Below are 24386 nucleotides of genomic sequence, written 5' to 3'. Positions count from 1 at the left end.
CCCAGCTGCAGGAGTCACAGGGATAGTGTTGTTCAGACTACTCCTCTCAAGGAGCTAGTGGGTCTGACAGCAGTTTCATATTGAGCAAGTTCTTCATGTATAGAAAGTATTCACACACGCATAACTCACTTGGGCTCACACGCAAACTCACACTCATGTTTCTTTCTTTCCAGAACAAGCCAGAATTACAGCTCTTTTAGTGATTGTTATAATTTTTGGAATGGTTCATAACTTTTCCAGATTCTTTTAAATTTGTAATATTTTCATCTTTTTTTCTCCCCCCCCAATTGTGAACCATTCCATATTGCATCTTTATTGCAAAAGTCAACATGCTTCTTAGAAATTCAGATTGTAATCGATAAAACAAACATTACATATATGAATTTAAATGTATAAACAGTTAGAAATCCAACAATATCTCCTATATACTATTACACAAGTTCACAATCTTGTAAAAACTATAATACAGGCATACTATACATCAAGAGGAAACATCCTTCCTTTTCACATGATTTTTTTTCTTTGTGAAGTAATGATCCGTCACCATGGATCTTTTTCACGGCAAAAGGACTGTTTTCCACTATCTCAGCTGGTGATGACATTTTCCCAATGTTCCAAGAAGAAATTGAGAAAAACTCCGAATTCCTTGGGGGTAAACATTTTAGGCTTGGGCAGAAATCTAGTAACTCTTACTGACTGGTCACACTGGCAGCTCTCATTGCTGATCTCCTACAGAGCTTATACACTAGGACAGCAGAGCTTGTCTCAAATGCGAAATGTTATCTCTATAAATAAAAATGCCAAGAAAAGAGGTCATGGTGTGGAATTCACTTTTAAGAGAAATTCTAACAGTTGGGGATAGGTGTATGGGGATAAAGGGAGGTATATCTATATACACACATACATATATTCAGCTATTTTCTGCTAACCTAAGTTTTATAACAGTATAATTAATTCCTATTTTCAATTCATTTTTGAGCTAAACACATTGGAAAAGGATTTTAGTTATTTTTAAGGAATACGGAAGGACCCAAAACCTAATAAAGGCTGATCTATCTCTTACATTAGCACCGTTCTTGTTTATTCTCTGCCCCCAATAACTAAAAAGCCAAATAAATCCTCAACTCTCTCTATAGTGAGTGCATAAAGATGTCATTCTTAAGGTTAAAAAAAATCATATGAAAAGGAAGCTCACTCTGCTCAACTGTCAGTCTGAGACTTTTCTTACGGCTTCACTAATTTACTGTCATTTTCAGTCTCCAAATACAAAAATACAACAATTCTTATTGAAATCTATACGCTGGTAGTTTTAGTACACAAAAGAAAAAAACCCAAACAAATTATTTACAAAATTATACAGTTTAAGAAAAAACTTTGTACAAAAAATATATAAATCCTTTTGTTCCCTCTATCACGTTTAAATGGTCAGGACTCAAAATATTCACCACAATGAATCTTTCCAAATATATACTGACTGAGCCACAAACATCAAGAAAATTTCATTAGAGATGGTGGAGAAGTGAGGAGCAAGATGCTTATTGAAGGTTCCCTGTTCTAATGTGTTTCTTCTTTATAGGCTTAGTTTAGCCTTGGTGTTATTAGAAACACAATTACCTGGAGAGAAAGTCCCACTACAAGGGAAAGGTACATGAACTTTTAAAGTATCCTGGTGTTGGACACATCATTCAGGACAGTATGAAGAGGAAAAAGATGATCAGAAATGGGATCTAACTCCTTGTCACTATGTAAATCTAGAGTCCTGATGGTTTTAGGTTTCTAAGTGAACTGTTTCTATCTTAAGAAACAGTCTTTACCTCAGGGAACAAAACCCTGACATAGTTAGTGATCACCAAGAACCTTCTGAAGCCAATAGGAAGTTTCAAACTTTCACACCACACATAGTATGAAACACAGCTATGTATCCCTTGAAAAACGGACATCCTATGTACAGTAATCATTTCATTTCCCCAGGGGTCAGTACAGTGTAGTGTTGCTCCTCTGCTTTTCCATCTAACATTCAGAACGCAAGGACATAAATTTACACATATATTTTACTTAACAGACACTCTGTACAGTGTACAGTAAAAATGCACACAGTAAAGGAAACTGCCTACTAAAGTGTGTGTATGTTCGTGGACAGCAAAATCTATAAAATTATGAAAATATAATGTCATCTAATCAATGTCAAGTTAGAATCTCATTTATTACTAGCATATCCAGACTCCTAATCCCCACCTCAGCACCTCACCATCATTACAACGTAGGAAAAGAGCTCCAGACTCCACTATCCCTTTTGTGTAACTCTTAACTATGCTGAAGCTTTAAAGGGGGAAGGAAGCCAGTCACTCTGTCCCCTGAAATTCTGCCTTTATTTCATCAAAGCTTCACTCATTTATAAAGGTGCTGGTTTAAACCTTGTACTGATGGCTGATTCTTGATTGCCCAACTAAATCACTCATTTCAAAAAGTCAGGCTTGTCAATCAAAAGGGATGAGAAAGATACAAGGGAGTGAGTAAAAGGGCAATAGGCAAAATGAGGTTTATTTAAAAGGGGTGGGGGACAGCTGAAGCAATGCTCAGCACATATGAAAACAGGGAAGGGGAGTGGCAGAAGCCCCAGAGCAGGTGTGAGGAGGATGCCGCAGAGCCAGCTTCCGTGCTCTGCAGCTTCTGTGAACAGAGACAGTGGTTTTGCTGCAGCTTTGCCACACATAAACTCTGAAAAAGACTGACTTATAAAGCGGGCTCTTCCATGGTTTAAAAAAAAAAAAAAAAAAGAAAGTAAAAATAAATTAAATTTACTTTTCTTCCAAGATTATCCTTGAAAGGCAAAGGTATCTAAACAAGTACCTCCAACTGTCTGACGACCCATCCATAATAGCTAAGAGTTAAGAGATTCCAGGCGATTTTGACATTTAATGAAATTTTTATCAGCAGATTTATAATCCAAAATAAAATTTCTGAACACCCTGTCTTTACACTGTAGTCCAGCACCAAGAGCAGAAACAGATGGTGTGGAAGGTAAGGTTAGAGAATCCAGTCACTCCTGTAGATCTTCACAACTGTGTCAAGTCACGGCCTTTGGTGATTTGATATCATAGACAATTATGAGATGTGTTTGAATAGCAACTTGCTGTCCTTAAACCTACTGTGTTGAAGAGAAAAAAATTTTTTTGGCTCATTGACTTCTTTAAATAATTCTAAAAAGTTGTTCTTCTAAACAATATTTCTAAAAATTACACAACTCGCATCAAATTTCATCTTCGCCATGAACGAGACTCATATTCATCTTCATCTTCATCATCATCATCATGCAAAAACAAATCCGAGGTTTCTGTTTCCTAAAGAGAGGAGAATACACATCTGCTGAGCTGTGCACAAATGCAGAGTAAAACAGTCACATGATAAACAGACTAGCTAAAACCTAGTTCAGATTTACATGTAGTTTATTTTCGGGCAAAACAAAGGAACAAAACTACCAATCAACAACCCCAATTTTCACATTTAAACACTGTGCATTGATCAACCCAGATAGAACAAAGAAGCTTCTTTGTAATGGGAACATTCACTCTTCATAGTGATCTTAAGTTATACAGCACAACACTGCAAACTGTCACTGTAGTGTGGCTAACTCTAACTGTCTGGCTGTGATTCTGCACTTTTTAACCTATTTCTCCTACCCACACCCCAGAAAACATCTTACCAATGGATATTACTGTTTATCCTGTTTAAATTAAAAACATCATTGGAGGTTCCCATTCCAATATTACCAAGAGATTAAAATGCTATGTGGAAGTCAGCCACTGAAGTACACACCTGTAATCTTATCACTTGGGAGGCAGAAGCAGGAGTTTTGTGATTGTGAAGGCAGTCTGGGCCATGGGGTTAAACCCCATCTCAAAAAGCAAAGGAACAAAGTATTAAGTGGATATTTTAAAGGAATTAGTCAATGTGTGTGTGTAAACATGTACACACATATATGCACACTGTAAATTATAAAAAATAATTAAAACTGACTTTATTCCATTAACAAAACTGAGGAAAATCAGTAATTTCCCCAGGTTTTCCTGGAAAACCTATCATTCATTGTGAGAAGTGAATATGCTTGGATATGCTAATTTCTCCCATGACACCAACATTGCACATCTTATTTAAAAATCTAAAATTTGACACAAAAAAGAAATATCATCAATGTGCCAAGACTTACTTTCTTCCTAATTTGGGGACATTTCTGTTTTTGTTATGTAAACTTGTCCATATAGTCAGAATATATGCATTAACTAGAACAACTTGATTCTTTTAAAAGCAAGATTATAGAGTCAGAAATAATTTACATTGTGGGGCTGACTATTCTCTTTAATAAGCTAATTAGAAGACAAAGATAAAAGGCAAACTTATTTCCCATATCTTAGGAGGCTAATTATTACTTCTAGGCTGGTTTTAGCTAACTGACCAAAAGAAAAGTGAGACATTCCAAATGCATAGTCTTGGCATAAAGAGAAACAGAAGGCAGTGCTGTGCCTCAGAGCTTATTCTAATAACTGACTCACCTCTTCTTTGACCTCTTCTTCCTCCGTCTCAGTAGATATAGACGGTACCTTGGGCTTGTGCCATGATATCTGTAGCCGACGGTCTTTGAATTTTGATGCTTGGTTTGTAGCCTAAGTACATTTTAGAAGAACACGTAAGTACGCATCTTTACTAAGTTCTTCAAACTGTGCTACTTTAAACATGTAATGAACTGGTGGAAAACAGTCTGTCAACCAGGGCCTTTCAGTTAAGATGTGTCCATGTTTTGTCCATGTTTTATAGACAGGACTGCTGTGTTAACAGTCACTCTATGGAACAAAGCGACATGAGGATAGCAAATACGTTCCTCATTCGATGACTGACCCAACTTGGTCCTTATCAAACCTTAAATCTTATCATTTCTGTGATGAATCACCTCAGTTATTACATTGCATTTCTCAGTTTATCTGATAACTCTTCCTATTTCCTCCCCATAACTTTCTTTTCTAGACACAGGGCCTTGACAGAGGGTAGGTTGACTTTGAACTCTCTCAATCCTCCTGCCTCAGCTTACCAAGTAGTAGGATTACAGATGTGTGCCACCACGTTCGCTTTCTTTTCTCAAATGCTCAGAATTCCCTAGCTCATCAATGCATACAATAAATGCTAACCAGAGCTGGGCCTGACATCTCACACCTATAATCCCGGCACCCAAAAGACTGAGACAGAAGACTGTTCCACGCTCACCCTGGCTACACCTGGACTACAAAATGAAACCTAGTATTTAAAAGAAAAGCCACTGTCCCAATTATGTTAAAACCTGTTTCTTTCCCTAAACCCAAACACCCACTAGTAAGTAGTATGGGCTGAATCCAGGGTCTTGTATACACCATCCAAGTGTCCACCACAGAATTACATTTCTGACCCTAAGTGTTTTCCTCAATATTATTTTCTAAATACTTCTCAGCAAATGTCAATGAGAAGACATCTCATTTACTTGTTTATTTTGAAAAAGAAATGAACCTAAGGTCTAATGGATGGTAGGCAAGCACTGTATAATAAACAAGATTTCTAGATCTTAAATTAAATGTTGTACATGCATAAATTTTAATAAAAAGCAAGTTATATTCATAACAAAGTCTTAAGTGAGCCATCAAAATGGTTAAGAGAGTTAAAGCGCCCCCCCCAACTTGATGACCTGTTTGATCCTCATATCATAAAAGAACTAACTTGTACAGGTTGTCTGCTAAAATCCAAATACATGGGTGCCATGGTATAACCAGTCCCCCCTCCCACTCACCCAACATGATTCTAAGGTGTATCTGAGGTGGGTGTTATTTACTTTCTTCTATATTTTCAGACTTTTAAGTTTTCTTTGATGAACATCATAAAAGACATTGCTCCATAATCAACAACTTTAACTTTTCTCCTTTTTGACAGAATCCAATTTTCATCTCAGGGAACAATTCAAAAGTAGTTTAATGTACACACAGTAACTGACTCTCTCAGAAAGGATCAATTCAGAAATATGTTTGATTCTTATAGCTAAGACATGAAAACATATCCCTGAATGTGAGTCAGGATGGGAGAGAAAAGGAAGTTTGTTGGGAAAACTATTGTATTTAAAAACTAGCATAAGAAATATACTCACGTCTTATTTATAATAGTCAGAAGCTGGAAAGAACCCAGAAAGGAATGGCTATAGAAAGTGTGGAATATTTACACATTAGAGTACTACTCAGCTATTAGAAACAATGACTTTACGAAATTCCTAGGCAAATGGATAGAACTAGAGAATATTATCCTGAGTGAAGTACTCCAGTGACAAAAGAACACACATGACAACTGGATACTAGCCCCAGAAAGCTCTGAATACCCAAGAAACAACTCACAGACCTTAAGAAGCTTAAAAACAAGGAAAGCCAAAATGTGGAAGCCTCAGTCCTTCTTAGAAAAAAAAAGAAAAAGAAAAAAATGGTGTATTCATTATAGATTATTATGTAACAAATTTTGTGAGCTATAATATTTTATAAAATAAATAAATTAATGAAAAATACAAAGAAAAAAAGAGAGGAAAAAAGAAAGGAAGGAAGGAAGGAAGAAATATACTCTCCTTTTTGCCTTTGGGTATTCTTGTTAGAAGCTGTGGTATTTGTGGTTCCTGCAGACATTTGGTAACACGAAGAAAAATAGCTACCAGCCAACATAGTAGGAAAACAGAAGAGAATATAGGAGTCTAAAGTCTCCCTAAAGAGTCTTAAGATTTTAATAGAGGGTGGGTGAGATGGGTCAGAAGGTAAAGATGCTTGCTGCCAATTATGACAATCTGAGTTCAGTCCTACATGGTAAAAGGAAAACCAACTCATGCAAGCTTTCCTCTGGCCTCTACACGTGCACAGTAGAATTTGTGTCCACCTAGATCACATACTCTAGACAAATAAATGTAATTTTTTTTTTAAAGACAGAAAGGAGAAGGTAAACAGAGGAAAGAAAGTAGAATCTGAGGAGATGGATCAGTGGTTACTTAAAATACTTGCTATGTCATCAAGCATGGGGATCTGAGCTCAGGTCCCTATCAGCTACATAAAAAGCTGGGTGCAGCAGAATACATCCGGAAACCCAGCTCTGGGAGAAAAGGGAGGACCAAGTCAGACAGATCCCTGGGAATGCGGACAGCCAGTCTAGCTGCAACAGCAAGCTCCAAATTTAAGGAAAGATTCTGTCTCAAAATGTAAATCGGATATCTGTAAGTTTGAGGCTAGCCTGGTTTACATAGTGAGCTCTAGAAGAACCAGTGCTATGTAGAGACCCAATCTTAAACCCCATCCCATCCACATCCCATATAAAAAAAAGTAAAAATGAAAAAAGAAATGCTCTTAATTGCTGAGCCATCTTTCTAGGCCCCAAATCTGCCAATTTTTGATATATATTTGATATATATATATATGCACCTGTATTATAACCTGCCCTGGACTGTATATTACATATTATATTACATAGTCTATGTTTAATTTTTATATATCTACTCGTGTTCAGATGTGTATTTGCTTGTGGACGACTCAGGCAGACACTGGTGTCTTTCTTGATGTTATCTTCTTATTTTTGAGACAGTTCTCACTAAAGCATGAGTTCAGCAACTGCCTAGCTTAGTTGCCAGAAAGCCTCAGGGTTTGTCTCTGCTGCCCTAGCACTGACATTGTGGATGCATGCTGCTGGCCTAGCTTTTACATGGCTGTTTTTAATCAACTGAGCCGTCTTCCTAGCCCCATCTATATATATTTTAATGAGTGAAGCCTTTGTTCATCATTGCTCACCACCTTTAACATAGAGTTGAAATATTTTTTTTCAGGATGTCAGGGTGGGGTGGGGGTGGCAGTGAAGTGGCTCAATAGACAAAGGTACTTGCTACCAGGTCAGATGGCCTGAGTTTGATCCCTGAGACACACAGATACAAGAGAGATCCAACTACTCAAGTTGTTCTTTGCTCTGTACTTGCATGTTGTAGAACATACACACCTCCTGCCCCCACATAAATAATGTAGTTTGCAAAAAGTTGCTTAGGTCTGGGTACAACTGGTTATCATGACTGCAGTGCTTGTCAGCCATGGAGTAATGATGGGCAGTTTAAGACTTGGTTTTGAATTTGAAGAAAAGACTTTCACTGGAGACTGGGGAGGCTCAAGCTGTTTAGTGCTTGCCTAGAACAAACAAGTCCCTCAGCCAAGTCCTCACTATCACCTAAAGTCAAGTATTCGGACATGCCTGTGATCCAAGCATTTGGAAGATGGAAGCAGGAGGATCAGAAATGCACGGTTGTCCTTGTTTACATGGGATACTTGAAACTACGTCTAAAAATTTAAATTTCACACATTTTTTCATACTTAGGACTATTTGCCAAATGAATTAGTGAATGGCTGGAAAGAGAACAAACTACACATGCTGATCTTTCTGCAGCTGATCTCTAGTTACATCTCTGCTAACAACGTGTTCAGAATAAACATGCTTACTACCTAGTCATTTGAAATCGCCTCTATCTCAGATTAATTTTTTTTCCTAGAAATACCTGGTAAACCGTGAAATAATCCTAACATCAAATATGGCTTTGGAACACTGCCACTACAAACATGTTTATGTAAATTATTATGAAATGCTGCAGCAAAACCTTCTTTCTGACCTTCAGGAGTACATTAATAAGAACTTAATAAGACTGTGTTTTAACAACTACCATTTCTAACCTAGAAATAATTTGATATGTATAGACTGTAGTAAACAATGTACTGAGTGCATTGTTTTTTTAAGAGTTAGTATGAGTTACATTTAAAACTTACTGAGAAATGCTGAAGCAACTCATCCTTTTCCTCTTCAATGAATCCTCCAACTGGGAGTGCTTTGGGGCGGTGGTCCACCACCATGTGATTCAGTGAGCCCCTCCCTCTTCCTCGACCCCGGCCTCTTCCTCGGCCTTGAGAAGACATGGTCTTTCCTCGCCCCACAGGTAAAATACCCAATCTTGCAGCCTAAATAACAACAACAACAAAAAAGGTAATGTACACTGTTAGATTAATCCTTCATAAGTACATATAGAGAAAATCTGTTTTCTGAGATGTTAAGCGAGTTAGATCTCACCTCGACTTGTAACTGACTGAGCTTTTTGCGTAATTCTGTTGTATCTTCTCCTGAAGAGAGCCTCTTGTGAAGGTCCAATTCTGTGTCCAACAACTCCTTCTGGGCCTGTGAAAAACAAAAAAGAAAAGAAAGAGATTAGGTAACAACTAAGATCTTATTCAGAGCATTACAGCTGCCCAATGACATACTTCTCCTTTGAAATTAACCCTCATAGGGATACTGTAAACACAGCCAGCATGATGATTCTGCTAGCAAGGTAAGATACTCTACTCAAGATACTTTTCACATGATAAAGCACCATAAATGAAATGCAACTAATCAAATAAGAATTATATGAAAAATATTCATTAACTTTACAAAAGACCAGTAGTGTGGCTTACACCTATAATCCCAGTAACCAGAGGTTAAAGCAGGCCTGCCTCAAATTAGAGCCCCTTGTAATCTCTTGTCTTTAAAATAATTAAATGACTTAGTTAAATAAGTGGATCAGTATAAATAAAGACCAGTAGAGAATTAATCTCAGACTGGTACTCTATTATTGCCACTTTTTTTGTATGAGACAAATTATCATTTGTAAGTAGCTGTGGAAAATTTTTTCCCTCACATGCATTTTTTTTTATTCTGTGTATGTGTGCACATCTATGTGGGGTTTGCATTGGCTTTAAGGAGGTCAGAAGATGGTGCTGGATCCTGTTGAAGAGGCCGTTGGAAGCCACCTGATGTGGGTGCTGAGAAGAAAACTTGGGTCCTCTAGAACAGTATTTATTCTTACCCACTGAGCTGTTTCTCTAGCAAAAGGCACATGTGGCTGGATATGGTGACACATGCCTATAGTCACATTTAAAATGAATAGAAACCTGAGTTGAAAGGATCGCTAAAGCCTACAAATTTGTGGCCATCCTGAGTAATATCCAAAAACCTTCTTTTATTAAAAGAGAAGAAAAAAAGAAAGAAAGAAAGAAAGAAAGAAAGAAAGAAAGAAAGAAAGAAACAAAGAAACAAAGAAAGAAACAAAGAAAGAAGAAGAAAGAAGGAAGGAAGGAAGGAAGGAAGGAAGGAAGGAAGGAAGGAAGGAAGGAAGGAAGGACTCACAAAACCCTCTATGTGTACCTGCCACAACTAAAAAAAATAATAATATATCTGAATTACAAGTTTAAATATTTTTTTAGCTTTGTTTGTGTGTGTGTTTTATACGATTAGATATATGTGCCTGGTGCTCAAAGAGTTAAGAAAAGGGCACAGGATTCCTTGAACCTGGAATTATAGATGGTTGTGAGCCGTCCTGTAGGTGCTCAGAACAAAACCTAGGTCTTCCTCAAGAGTAGCAATTGCTCTTAACCATTGAGCCATCATCTTTTCCATCTCCTGGACCTGTATTTTTCAAAGCCTTCTTTTTCCCCTTAAGTGTGTGTTACCCTCCCTGATTTTACACACAGGCCTGGTGTAAACAGTCCCAGGTATTTATTTAGCATGTACATATGGTGCTGTACATTTGTGGTGGTCAGAGGACAACCTGTGAGAATCAGTCAGCAGTTAACACCCTGTGGGTCCTGTGAAAAGAACTTAGATTCGTAGGCTGTGCAGCATACCCATTGAGTCCTCTCAGCTGCCCAATAATTTATTCTTTAATTAACAATAAAAGTATAATTTCAAATATACTGTATATGTTTATATATTAATGTATATATAATAAGCTTATTCCCATTTCTTCAAGGGCTAAAATTAACCTAAAAAAAAAAAAAAGTCCCAATAGATATCTATGATACAATGAAATCTTAAAGCAAGTGCTCTCCTGGGGTTTAAAAAAAATGGACAAACCAATAAAATTAGGTATAACTGGATCCAGAATTTCTAATTATTCTTTTATTTAACATGTTACATCTATACTCTTGTCGAAATCAATGAGTGTGTTCAACTAGTAAGATATCATAACATAGCTGAAATAGGAAATATTTCTTTTTATTTTACATTTTATCAATTTCTCTTTTAACAGAGACAAGTAAAATTCAATTTAAAGTTATGTGTGCTAGGGTGTAGCTGAGCTTGCTGGGCATACACAAGGCCCTAGTTCAGTTCCCAGCACCGAATAAACTGGGTGTGATGACAAGTGTTAATCTTATCAGCACTCTGGAGGTGCAAGTAAAAAAGCAGAAGTTCAAGGTTATACTTGGCCATATAATGAGTTTGAGACCAGCCTAGGATACATGAGACCCTATCAAAAAAAAATTTTTTTTTTTAATTATCCCATATTACAATAGCACATGTCTGTAATGACCATAACTCAACACTCAGCCTGAGGCAGGAAAATAACAAATTCAACATACAGCCTAGGCTTTAGAGTCAGACTGTTTCAAACAAACCAAACAGATAAACTAAGATACCTCCCCAAGACCAAAAAAAAAAAAAAAAAAAAACCAAAAAAAAAAACAAAACAAAACCACACAACCACATCTTCCCTAAAAACTAAATAAAGTTTTAGGCATTTAAAATGTAAAAGGCAAAACCAACAGATCATTAGTACTTGTGCATACTCACTGGTAAACAACTGTTTAAGAATGCATGCAGCTCTGTGTTCTACCCCAGCACATCTGTCTTATAGGATTTTAAACTTTTCTCAAAGAGCTTACTGACATCAGTACACACATTGTCTAACTGTTTGCTGATCTCCCTCCCCACTGGGTCTAGCAGTAACTTTACCAGCTACTGTAATGGCTGCCTATGGATTGTACCGCCCTCTCAAAGTACTAAGCACATTATAGATGTTCTGTAAGGCTCCTAGGGAAGAAATGCAATCAGATACCTCTGTTTTTGTCTTTACTTTGGATGGTGTGGAGACTGCAGAAGATGTTTTTAATTCATCTTTTAATTGTGAGATCTTCTCTCCCAGTTCTTTCAAGGTCTTCATTATGTTTGCTCTTTCTTCTGGTTTCATGTTTTTGTTTTTTTCTAGTTTAGAGATCAGCATCTACAAAATAATCAGGAAAAACTAAGTCTATTTTTAGCAAATTTAAGCCTTACTATTATAACTTTATAAATCAACTTTATACAACATTCCAGCATGCAAGGATTCCTTGAGTACCTTCTGGCATTCTATCTGCTTTTCCAGCATTTCTTGTCTCTTTTTCCTCATGTCTTGCTGTAACTTCATAGCTTCCTAGATAAGGTAAACAAAGAAGCCGGTAATGAGTTAAAAAAAGAAAACTCTAATGATACAGTCCCAACTCATTTCTTCTTCTCTAAGCTAGACTTTCTTCCCTAAATCAAAACAGATGGAAGTGGCAGCTGGCACATGGGATGTGGCTAGAGTGTGTCTATAAGCCCAGGACTAAAGCAAAAAGATCACAAATTAGAGGTGAATTGGAGGTCAGCTGGGGCTATACAAGGAGAACCTGTCTAAAAACAAAAAAGCCTAAAATCAGAAATAAAACCTTTCAATATTTCCCAACAATCCCAGTAAATTGTGATTTGTAGTTATTCTTTGCATCTTTAAAGAAAAGCAAACTGTTTTGACTTTCCAGTATGACAGGCCAAACCCTTATTTCTGAAGCTTCAAGTTTTAAAATACAAATTTTCCTAGAACATTTTGTTTCTACCGTCCTGGAATCAAACCTCTCTATGGAGACAGTATATATAAATATGTGTTTTTACTGAAAATCCCTATGTAAACAGCTTGAATATAAAATGATTTATGACTCATAAACATGTTATACTTATGTGAAACATTATCTGACTTTAAAAAAAGAAATTAGAAGATACTCAGTGCCGGGGGAGTGGCTCAGTGGTAAAATACTTATCCAGCATGTGCCCCAGGGCTCCGTTCCTAGCATCATCCCACCCACCCCAAGAAGAAAATTGTCTGCTTTTCTTCCTTGAATTAAAAAAAAAAAAAAAAAGTGGTGTGTATGCCTTTAATCCCAGAAATCTGATCTACAGCCTGATCTACATAGAGAAATACTGTCTCTAACCTGGCCTTACCCTAAAAGAAATATAACATGTAAAAATATTAGTGGTTCAGTGATTATGTTTTTAGTGTAAGGCCCTTGGCTTACCACTCAGAACCAAAACCTATCTACTAAACATCCTTAATGTGGCTACTGAAGGGGAGCATTCTTATGGAGCTGTTCATCATTCACATGACGTCACTGGAGAAGGCACACCCTGCTGTACAGCAACAGGAATGTCTAGGTGCTCAAGAGTTTAACAGGCAGAAGAATGGAAATCATTACCTGTTTCTTCTTAAGAACTTCTTGAACATCATGAGATTTAGACCCTGAACAAAGTTTTGAAGGTGCCTTTAAGTTTGAGGAGCTATAAATTGTTTTTGGATGGCCTGGAGTAGAAAATGCCTAAAGAAATTACAAAAAAACAAAAACAATAAACATGTAAGTATGATTAATTTAAATCTTTAAAATGTTTAAAATCATTTTTAGAATAACTGCTTCTTCTAGAGACATAGGTTGTTTGGGGGCAGGGGTGGGGAGTGGGATGGTAATCCTGGCTGTCCTAGAACTCAATTTGTAGACCAGATGACCTTGAACTCAATAAGATCCACCTGCCCCTACTGGTACCGAACCCATCTAATTTTTTTTCTTTCACTGAAGGAAGAAAAGCAGTTTCTTTCTCTTCTTGTGGTGGGTGGGATGATGCTAGAGATGAAACCCCAGGGCCGGGCACATGCTGAATAAGTTTTGCTCATTTTATTATGATCTAAAAACCACTTTACAGTACATATAAAATGTACCTTTCCTTTGTAAAGTTAAACACATTTTTCTGAATAGAGATACTATATTTTAAGAAATCAGTTCCTGGGCTGGAGAGATGGCTCAGCAGTTAAAAGCACAGACTGCTCTTCCAGAGGTTCTGAGTTCAGTTCCCAGCAACCACAGGGTGGCTCACAACCATCTGTAATAGGATCTGATGCCCTTTTCTACTGTGTCTGAAGATAGCTACAGTGTACTTATATAAATAAAACAAAAATTTATTTAAAAAAAATCAGTTCCTGATAGGCATTTTGGGGATTTTTATAATTACCAAGAGCTTACAATTAGCTGTAACTTATACATATGTATTTTACATTTTGGACAGTGTATCTCTGTTGCAGATTCTTAGAAAAACTATATATTATGTGCATATAATTTTATTATATTACCAAACATTGCCAAATTTCATTTCATGAGATTTGGATCATTTAGCTTTTCTATCAGCATTTAAGTCTCAAGTCAGTCCACTTAGAATTTATCCTGGTTTATGATGTAATTAAAAAATTTTTTTTGTAATTTTATTTTTTTATATGGCTACCCACTTATATCAAGAAAATTATTTTCGATACCAGCTGGTTGATATAATCAATTCTTTTGCAATGGAGTCTACTTTCTGTTCTGTGTCACTGGTCTATTAAATTATGTGCTACCCTTAAGGTAGTCACAGAGACCTTATTTTTTGGTCTATCTCCTATCACTTTTCTTTTTCCAAGTTCTTCTAGCTCTTTGTAATGATAACTACAAATGGCTTAGATATATTCCTAAAAGTAAGTGACATTTCAGCACTTGGCTTTGTGACAGAATGACTTTCATTGTGTTATTGAGATTTTATTTTTGATCTTAATCACTTGTTTTTAGTTAGATGTGAACACATCTATGTCTGTACATGAGCACGCACTTCTGCCCACAGAGGCCCTTGGAAGTTGAAGTTATATTATAGGCAACTGTCAGCTGCCAGGTGTGGGTGCTGGGAACCAAACTCATGTCACCTTTAAGAGCCATCTCCCAAGCCTTACTAGGTTCTTAATTATACCTAAAAGGAAAAATGAGAGCCAGAGGTGGTGGTACATGTCTTTAAGACAGCACTAAAGAGGCTGAAGCAGGAGGATCATGAACAGGGCAGGAGGGTATGGACTAATAAGGACATCTACCTATTAACATACAGCTAACAGCTAAGGTTCTCTGATTCTTAAGACAGCCCTAAATAAAAGAAAATTAAACAGTAAAATCCTAATTGAGTTATAGAAATTAGGGAAGTACACTTTGGTCAAATGTTATGCTTGCCCTGTTGAGAAAGAGACTACACATCTTGATGACAATGAATTCTTGTGCCATATTTAATGGCTTGGAATAAAAAGCATGGAAGTCACAGAATGCATACCGAGCAATCCTCCCCAGAAGAGCCACCAGTCTGATTTAGCAAGTGAGATGTGTCACTCTGGTTAGCACTTGCATGTCCAAGACGGTGTTTAACAGGAACTTTGTTAAGAACGTAGGCACCAGAGGTCTGTGGTTTGCCCATCATCTACAAATACAAAATAAATATCTATGTGATAATAACTTTTAAAACACACACAACGATAGAGGTTACAATTGACATTATCTGTAAAACTGTATTCTTTAAGGCACCATGAACATACAGATGGTTGTTTTATCCATATTGTTTTGGATGTCTAATACATGTCATAACAGCTAGGAGGAGCTCGGTAATATATAGCCTGTGCTAAGTGTGCCCCCAAAAAATACATGTTTCACAGTACACGTGTACACACACACACACACACACACACACACACACACACTTTCTAATAACTTTTACAAATCTCTCTAGCATACAATGTTGGGAAGATAGGTTTTAACTTCGTGTAAACAGCAGTGAAATGAGACAACCTGAGGCTACATTCTTCCATCTTTCACCTAACACCTAGACAAGTATTTAGCTCCAAATATGAAACTACACAAACAAAAATGTATGGCATGGATACTGATGGACAGGAATGGTCAACAGAACTGAGATGACATGCATGTGTGTATTTTTCAGCGTTTTGAGATAGGAATTTGCTATGCAGCACAGGAGGGCCTCATACAGATCTCTGCCTCGGTATTCTGCTTGTTTTTATTTTTTCATCAGAACATATTTATCCTAAAAAAAGTAACATATAGATGGAAGTTATTGTCAATGTCTGGATATCTCTAATGCACAGTGGCTAGCTCTTTCCTTCATCTACATTTTCACTGGAATGTTCTAAGAAATATGTATATAACAGGCATTATTTATTGTTTTAAGAGCCAAGGACAAAAAAAAAAAAGACTCAAACCCTCATTCTTGTCCAGACAAAATAATTGAACTGTATGTGCAGTGCTTCTGAGGTAAGGAGAGATGATCCTATGAAGGCCAACCTTAAGCTTCAAACTGAAAATTCCTCTCAAAAACTCAAAACGAAATCTTAGTTTTTTGGAGGTTCCACTTCAGTGTTTAGAAGAGTAAAATCGTCTGCATGGGAAGTGATAGGATGAAGTGACTAATTCTAATATAAAGCAAAGAAGTTCACGATTCAGAATTTAGAGGTAGAAGGTGCACGTGCCTTGCTGCAGATACTTCTTAAACATTTGGATTTTGAAAGCTCATTATCTAGAGACTGTCCTATGGGTGAAGCTAAACAGGTTAGAGCCAGATGAATCACCCTGTTCAGACCAGCTCTCTAAGCTTTAGGGCACTGCAAAGCTTTTTGAGGCAGATCCCTAAGCCTTTCCCACAAAAAATTGATTCAGAAGATGGGGGCGGGGGGTGAGTAAAGAGCTAAGTTTTGAGAACCAGGGTTTTGGTCCCCACAGCTACATAAAAGCCACACAGGCAGGAGGAAAGCCACCTATAATCCAAGTACCTAGGAGGAAGAAACAGAGAATCCTTAAGGTAACCTGACCAGCTAGATTGGCAGAATTGGCAAGCTGAGGATTCAGTGAGTCCCTGCCTCGGTAAATACAGTGGAGAGGATCAACAAAGACACACAATGTCAAGTTTTAGCTTATATCCACCCCCATCACCTACACCAAATAATGAATTAAAATGGGTATGGTCTAAGGATCTGTACTGCTTTAGTAATCAAGTCTCAGGAGACCAGATGGTACTGGTTTGTACATCAAACCACAAGAAACCCTAATGTGGAAGGTGTCAAGACTGTGAGTTGGAAAATGCCAGCTGAGAAATGACACTAGAGTTTTAATTAGTAAACATGATTACCTTTTGGATGCCTCCATGGACCGATGAGGGAGAAGACTGGGTTACCATCACCTGCTGCGGATGAAGATGCTGTGGTAGGCTATGGTGCTGCTGTGAAAGATGACTTAGGGTGTGTTGCTGCTGCAGGAGAATCTGTGCTGGGGACTGGAGTGCTGGCTGCTCATTATTCTCTCTATGCCACAGGACTCGAATGAACCGGTTGTTCAAAACTGCTTCTGTGCTAGAAATGGCTTTCCTGGCCTCCTCATTAGTAAGGTATTGGATGAGTGCTGCTTCTGGATCACCTTTAAAAGCAACCTTTAAAGAAAATAATGGCAACAACTTAAACTATGAACTAAATTATGTGCCTCAAATTTGTATGTTGAAATTATAGCCCTCAATGGAGAACAGGATTAGGGAAAAATTCAGGTTATACAGGGTACTCAAATTGAAGCCTTAATGTTTTTAGTAAAGGTGGCCTTGTGAAAAAAATGGTCTCCACATCCTCCTCTTTCACCCTCTGCCATATGAAGACAGTGAGAAACCAGGTGTCTACAAGCTAAGAAGGCATCCCTCTGAAGCAACTTAGTTCAAGTAGCATTAGATCCCTTTCGAGTCAGAGTTACGGGCAGTTGTGACCTACCCAATATGGGATGCTGGGACCCTCTTAACTCAAGTCCCTCTGGAAAAGCAGCTCAGCTCTTAAAGGCCAAACTGCCTTTTACAACAGAATAAATTCCTACTGTTTGAAACATTTAAAAGGACATAAATTTAAACTAACATGTAAATACAATCAATTAAATCCTTACTTCTAACTACAAATTCATAAATTCAAACTTCTAACAAGTAGACATCAAAAGATTATATTATCACTGCAATTGATTTGATGTTGAATGATATACCAAAAGTCTCAGTTTCTTAGATAACATTAATATACACAGGAAAAAGTCATTTGTTCAGACAAAGACCTATGAATGACAGCAACAAAAATAACAAGAACTAGCCTGGTGTTTTCAGGAAAAGATTACAGAAAAGAATCAAGTGAATTCTCAAGAACAAATTCAACTAAATAATTCCATGAAACACACATGCACACTCGAATATCTAATAGAGTTTGCAACTCTTTGCAAAGGTGGAATTACCACTGCCTCTAATCAAGGTTAACTGCTAAGAATTCTTTCCAAAACTCACAGCACACATTCACTCTGTCACTGATGAAATTAAATTACCTGGATATTAACTATGGTTCCAAATTTGCTGAAGTGTTCATTGAGCTTGGTAATGTTGTTCAATTCCTGGGGGATTTTTTTCACTTCTAATTTGGTGTTTGTGTACTGATTCTTCCTCAAGAAGCCTGGTTTACTTTGATTGTTGTTCCCTTGTCTGAAACAAGCATTGATGAAACTTTAGTTAATCCTCCCATCCTATGGGTAGCCAAGAGATGCTATCATCAGCAAGGAAGGTAAAGTTTAGGCACTCTTCAAAAACTATAGAACTTTAACATAACCCTCATTATAATATAACAGAGGGAGAGGAAAACAGAATGAAGTATTTTAAAGAGAAACAGTACAACTGATACTAAAGCATGTTAGAGCCACACAGGTGCCAGACTACCTTTAAAACAAATAGAGTAACATTTTTAACCATATATTTTTCATTTTCAAGCATGTATTTTTTTCAACATCTGCAAAGGTAGCAATGTTTTCTTTCTGGTCACTTCTGGTATGTCAGTGATGTTTAATATTGGGTGAGGAGTAGGTACAATTTACAAATATCTTATCATGAATATCCTATTACTTTTTAATTTCTAGGATATTCTAAAGATGCCTCTTGGAACCCTAACTCTGAGAAACAGACTTTGAAAAAGCAGTAATTAATGGTTTGTTTGCTTATTTTTCTAAATAGGTTTTCTCTGTAAGAGCCCTGGCTGTCCTCGCTTTGTAGACCCAGCTGGCTTCGAACTCACAGAGCACTGGAATAAAGGCACACACCACCACACTTAGCAAAAACGTTATTAACACAAATGAAACAACGCAAGCATCAATTACATATTTCTAATAAACAAAACCATCTTACTTTCCCAGCCAAGGTTTCTTTGTAAGTGGCCCTTCCAAACCACTAATGGCTCTCTTTCGGCTCTCTGGTTCCAGGACTACTCTGGTGATGTTGCTATTAATTGAAACAGGAACTGGTGGTTCTGTCTGGATGACAATATTAGCAGCTGTTGGAAACAAACATTCCCATTAATGAATTTTGGGGAAACATCAAATGCTTGGAATATTTAATCTAAAGTTAAAAGGTCCTATGAACAACATTCACCTACTACCATTTCCTATTTCTGTTTTGTTTAAAGGCAGATCACTGACTTCCTGCCTCAGTTTGCCAAGGGCTAGGATTACAGCCATGCACAACTGTGCTTAGCTTACCACTTCCTTCTTAGAAACGCCTATCAGTAAGAAAAGCCACAGATTATTCTCTTTTTTTTAAGATTTATTTATTTATTATATATAAGTACACTGTAGCTTCAGACACACCAGAAGAGGGCATCAGATCTCACTGCAGATGGTTGTGAGCCACCATGTGGTTGCTGGGATTTGAACTCAGGACCTCTGGGAAAGCTTTTAACCACTGAGCCATTTCTCTAGTCCTTCTTTTTTGTAAAAAAAAAAAAAATATATATATATATATATATATATATATATATAATTTATTTAATGTATATGAGCACACTATAGCTGTCTTCAGATACACCAGAAGAGGGCATCAGATACCATTACAGATGGTTGTGAGCCACCATGTAGTTGCTGGAAACAAATTGTACTCAGAACCTCTGAAAGAACTCTTAACTGCTGAGCCATCTCTCCAGCATGACTCTATTCTTTACATTCAAAAAATTAAAATGCAAGCTTAAAGCCTCAAAGACAGTTCAATACAACAGTTAACTAAAGCAGACCATCAATGAATACAAAAAAGTTATTGAAGAAAGTTGTCTGAGGAGCAAGACATTTACATTAGATAGCATAAATTTATATACATTCATAATATAAATATATAACTATTACTGTTTTCAAAGGAGCAAACAATACAACTACAATTATTATCTGCCTACGGTCATGATCCAGCAAAATGTTCACCACTAAGAATTTTCTTTCTTTTGTCCTCTTTTTCTTTCTTTCTTTTTTTTTTTAATACATGGTTTCTCTGTAGAGCCCTGGCTTTCCTACAACTTATTGTGTAGACCAGTAGATCAGTCTGGTCTTGCACTAAGAAATTGACTTTCTTCTGCTGTCTGAGTGCTGGAATTAAATATAGTGCCACTACCACCTAGCTAATGATTTTCTTATATGCAATATTACTACATTATTTCCTCTCTTCTTTTTTTTTTTTTTTTTTTTTTAAGATTGGGTCTCATTCTGTAGCCCAGGCTGGCCCGGAACTCAAGCAATCCTCTGTGTCAGTCTCCTGAGCACTGACTGGAATTAAAGTGAGACACTGTGCCTAGCTATATGTTTATATAGGATCATATTTTACTCTAATGAATCTGAAAGGAGGAAAATGAACTCACATTAAAGGTATATGTCTATATTTTATCTTGGTTTGATTTTTGGAGAGGTTGGGACAACTTGAGACAAGATTTGACTCTGTGGCCCTAGTTGGCCTATAACTTACTATGTAAACTAGGCTAGCCTCAGAGACCTGTCTCCCAAGTGTTGGAATTAAAAGTGTGTTTAATGGAGGTTAGAGCCACCACAACTATCATGGCTTCATCTTTTTTTAAGGTTTATGTCTTTAAAACTTTGAAATAGATCTGATAGATGTAAATTTTATTGATTTTTGTTTTTTGGGTTTTTTTTTTTTTTTTTTTTTTTGAGACAGGATCTCATTTGGCTCAGGCTGGCTTTGAACTTGCTATATAATCTTCAACCCTGATCCTCTTGCCTCTACACAGATTTTTAAAAATTGCTGCTGGGCCTGAGTATACATAGCTGTAATCTTAAAGAGTAAGTTGATAAAATGATAATTTGCTTGCAGTTTTAAGCTTGAAACATTATTGGTTTGGGGTTACAGCTCTCAAACTGCAGAATATACCTGTGATCTTTGAGGAAAAAGGACCAACCATTTCACCTTTTATCTGAACTCTATCTAACACTGTGCCCAGCATATAACTAAAATGGTCTGAAGTCCTACCAAAAAAAAATTTGAAAATATGGTTTTTTACATCTAAAATAAATATATTCTAACTATACTATTAAAATAAAATTTAGAAGCAAAGCTATTAAAAGATTTTTGAGATCATTATAATAGTATTTTTTAAAAGTATAAGTAGTCTGATTTCCTCAAAAGAGATTAGAAGCACAAAAATATTAACTATAACATATTAAACATTTATCATCAGAAAAGAGCATTCTCACCTCTTGGATTTGCATCCATATCTCCAGATGTGAGGCCAATCAAGTTGGGACGCTGTGTCTGTGCTCTTGAAAAGAACTGTCTGTACTGTGATCTACCAGAACTGGTGATACTAGGTGCTTCAGGATTATAACCATCTGGTTCATATGTATCTGATACACCAAACAAACAAACAAACAAACAAACCCACACTTAGCAAATCAGAGAGTGCTCAAACTATCCCTTCATTACTATTAATAAAGAGCTGTTCAAGTTATGTGTTCTTCAAAAACTTTAACTCCATCAATGCATAACTTTTCTGTGAGTTAAGTCAGACACTCCTTTAGGAGTAAAGCAAACAGTGCTACTGTCATGAACATAGAGACATTCCAATCCAAACACTGACATTTACTTCTCAATCCACCCAGTCTTGTTTACCCTGTATATTAGCCACTTACTTCAATCTTCAATAACTATACATATCTTTATCAACAACTTTTGCACACATGAACATGCTTATTCAAAGATTGAGCTTTGTGTCTCAGTAATTTCTAGGTATGTCTATGATCTATGATTAATTTTTTAAGCCAAAGGAAGAATAGCTGGCTTTATATCCAAAGCATATTTCAAATAAGAGCTAGGTAAGTTAAAATTTCATATTTATAGTTATTTTAAAACCACCCTATTATTCGCCAATGTACTTTTTCATATTTCTTATACTTTTTTCTAAAACAAAAAAATAATTTTTAAAATTATAATCCTATGTAACTATTTTTTATTAGTGTTAAAAGCGATTCTGAGAGAAATTACAAATACAAATGGTACATATCCTCTTCTCTCTAAATAAAATCATAGCAAGGTAGACTGAAGACGCTGGTTTTCATGTTACAATTCATGTGGGTTGTTTTGTTCTTAATGAAAAATGTGTTTAATGATTCATATAAAGTTCAAACTACAAGATCAGGTTCAAGTACATCTTTATTAGGCTGCCGCTTCTATGACCCAGAGTATAAGCTCACAAGTGATCCACTTGCTAAAGAGATAGCTCAATGGTTAAGAGAACACACTGCTCTTCTAGAAGACCCAACTTGTTCCTCAGCACTCATGTCAATTGGTTCACAACCACTTGTAACTCCTCCAAAGGATCTCATACCCTCCTCTGGAGGGGGTGGGCCAGTGTACTCACATGCATAAACCTACACAGACATGCACACACAATTTAAAAGGAGTACATGCCTTTAATATCAGCACTTGGGAGGTAGAGGCAAGTGGTTCTTTGTGAGTTTGAGGCCAGTCTGATCCACAAGGTTAAGTCCTTGTCTAGCTAAGGCAATATAGTGAGACTCTGTCTCACATAAAATAAAATCTTTAAAACAAACAATCTTTCTTAGGAGCTTCCTGAATTCTAAGAGCATTTCTCTCTGCCACTCCTGTCTAAGTAAGTTAAATAAGGATTGAAAAGTCTTTGGTGCACATATCACTGCCAACCCTCTTAGATTAAACCTTGTCCTGAATACTGTAGTTCCCAAGTTCAGGTTCCATGAGCATATTATCTCCCTGCAAAAAACATCAGCTCTAAGTTTACAACAACTGAATGGAGACATCTGGTATCAGTACCAACACTGCTGGCCAAGGCGACTTTTTGTCCACATTTCACCTATTTTCTTCCCTTTCACTTCTAAAAATAGCTCATGGTGTAGTATAGACAAACATCAACAGATTAAAAACTGATTTCCTATAATAAATTATTTTGAAAATTAGTCACTAGGGCGATCTGTGCTCTCTCCTTAGAAAGTTAATAAATTACTATCATAATGATAATCTTATTACAAGATTTCCATTCATTCTCAAGGCTTACTATATTCAGCCTCAAAGCTTCCTAATGAAACCAAACTCTATTTCAGTGTGCTATCTAAGTAGTTACTCTGCCAGAGTATTCTTTGGCTTAGACTGAATCCAGTTCCTGCTGTACACCCTTCCTTATTAACTTTTTGTCTTCCACATGCAGAAGAGTCAATGCTCAGTGTTTCCCTCAATCCGTCACTATCTATTTCCTGAGATAAAGGATCTCATTGAATGTTCAGCTATAATAGCTGGCCAGTGAACCCCAGAAGTTCTCTCAACTAAGTCTCTCATGCCAGAATGATAGGCATGTGCTCCTATGCCCAGCTTTTTATAAAGGTGCTAGGGATTCAAATTTAGTTCCTCACAATTTGGTGCAAGCATTATACTGAACAACCTATACCCTTTTTTTAAAAAGTTAACTCAACAAAATTATTACTGCGAGGAACATGCTTTAATGAAGCATAGGTCCATCTATTTATTAAATTTAAGTACGTTAAATGTCTAAGCAATACAGTTTGAAGATGATAGATAAAATAACAAATTCCAGATTCCACAGTTATGCTGTCCTGGCTAGTTTTATGTCAACTTGATACAAGAGTTAACTGAAAAGAAACCTCAATTGAGAAGAAGTCCTCAATAAGATGCAGCTGTAAGAAATTTTCTTCATTAGTGGCTGATGGGGGTCTGAGGCCCATTATGGGTGGTGCCATCCATGGGCTGATGGTCCTAGGTTCTATAAGGAAGACGGCTGAGCAAGCCATCATGAGCCAGCCAGTAAGCAGTACACCTCCATGACCTCATCAGCTCCTGCTCCAGATCCTTGTCCTGTTTGAGTTCCTGTCCTGACTTCCTTTAATAATGAACTGTGATGTGGAAGCATAAACCGAATAAACCCTTTACTCCCCAAGATTCTTTGGTCATAGTGTTTCATCACAGTAATAGTAACCCTAACTATGACAGAAGCCAACTCTAAAAATTAACAAAATAAATGCTACTTCAACTTTTAAGCAAATCAACAAAGTACAGCCCACAGTTTT

At 36.8% G+C, this 24386-nt stretch overlaps 1 protein-coding gene across 3 annotated transcripts in view; it reads right to left on the bottom strand.

Moving 5' to 3' along the window:
• Positions 1–285: 285 nt before the first annotated feature.
• Positions 286–24386, bottom strand: part of LOC308423358 (RNA-binding protein 27) — a 60585-nt gene continuing 36484 nt past the window's right edge. The window contains exons 10-21 of one of the 3 annotated variants that reach the window (XM_080920086.1): positions 21528–21677; positions 19192–19336; positions 18345–18498; positions 17137–17433; positions 15277–15420; positions 13362–13481; positions 12215–12289; positions 11936–12100; positions 9136–9240; positions 8838–9026; positions 4551–4661; positions 286–3341 (exon numbers count right to left, since the gene is read on the bottom strand). In XM_080920086.1, the coding sequence (XP_080776212.1) occupies positions 3258–3341; positions 4551–4661; positions 8838–9026; positions 9136–9240; positions 11936–12100; positions 12215–12289; positions 13362–13481; positions 15277–15420; positions 17137–17433; positions 18345–18498; positions 19192–19336; positions 21528–21677 (1739 nt within the window). In that variant the 3' untranslated portion in view covers positions 286–3257. The remainder of the gene's footprint in view (positions 3342–4550; positions 4662–8837; positions 9027–9135; positions 9241–11935; positions 12101–12214; positions 12290–13361; positions 13482–15276; positions 15421–17136; positions 17434–18344; positions 18499–19191; positions 19337–21527; positions 21678–24386) is intronic. The other 2 variants (XM_080920087.1, XM_080920088.1) reach the window with 2 other exon arrangements.

The sequence above is a fragment of the Micromys minutus genome (genome assembly GCF_963924665.1).
Source record: "Micromys minutus genome assembly, chromosome: 8".
Classification (NCBI taxonomy): Eukaryota; Metazoa; Chordata; class Mammalia; order Rodentia; family Muridae; genus Micromys; species Micromys minutus.
This window is presented reverse-complemented; position numbering and strand designations above follow the sequence as displayed.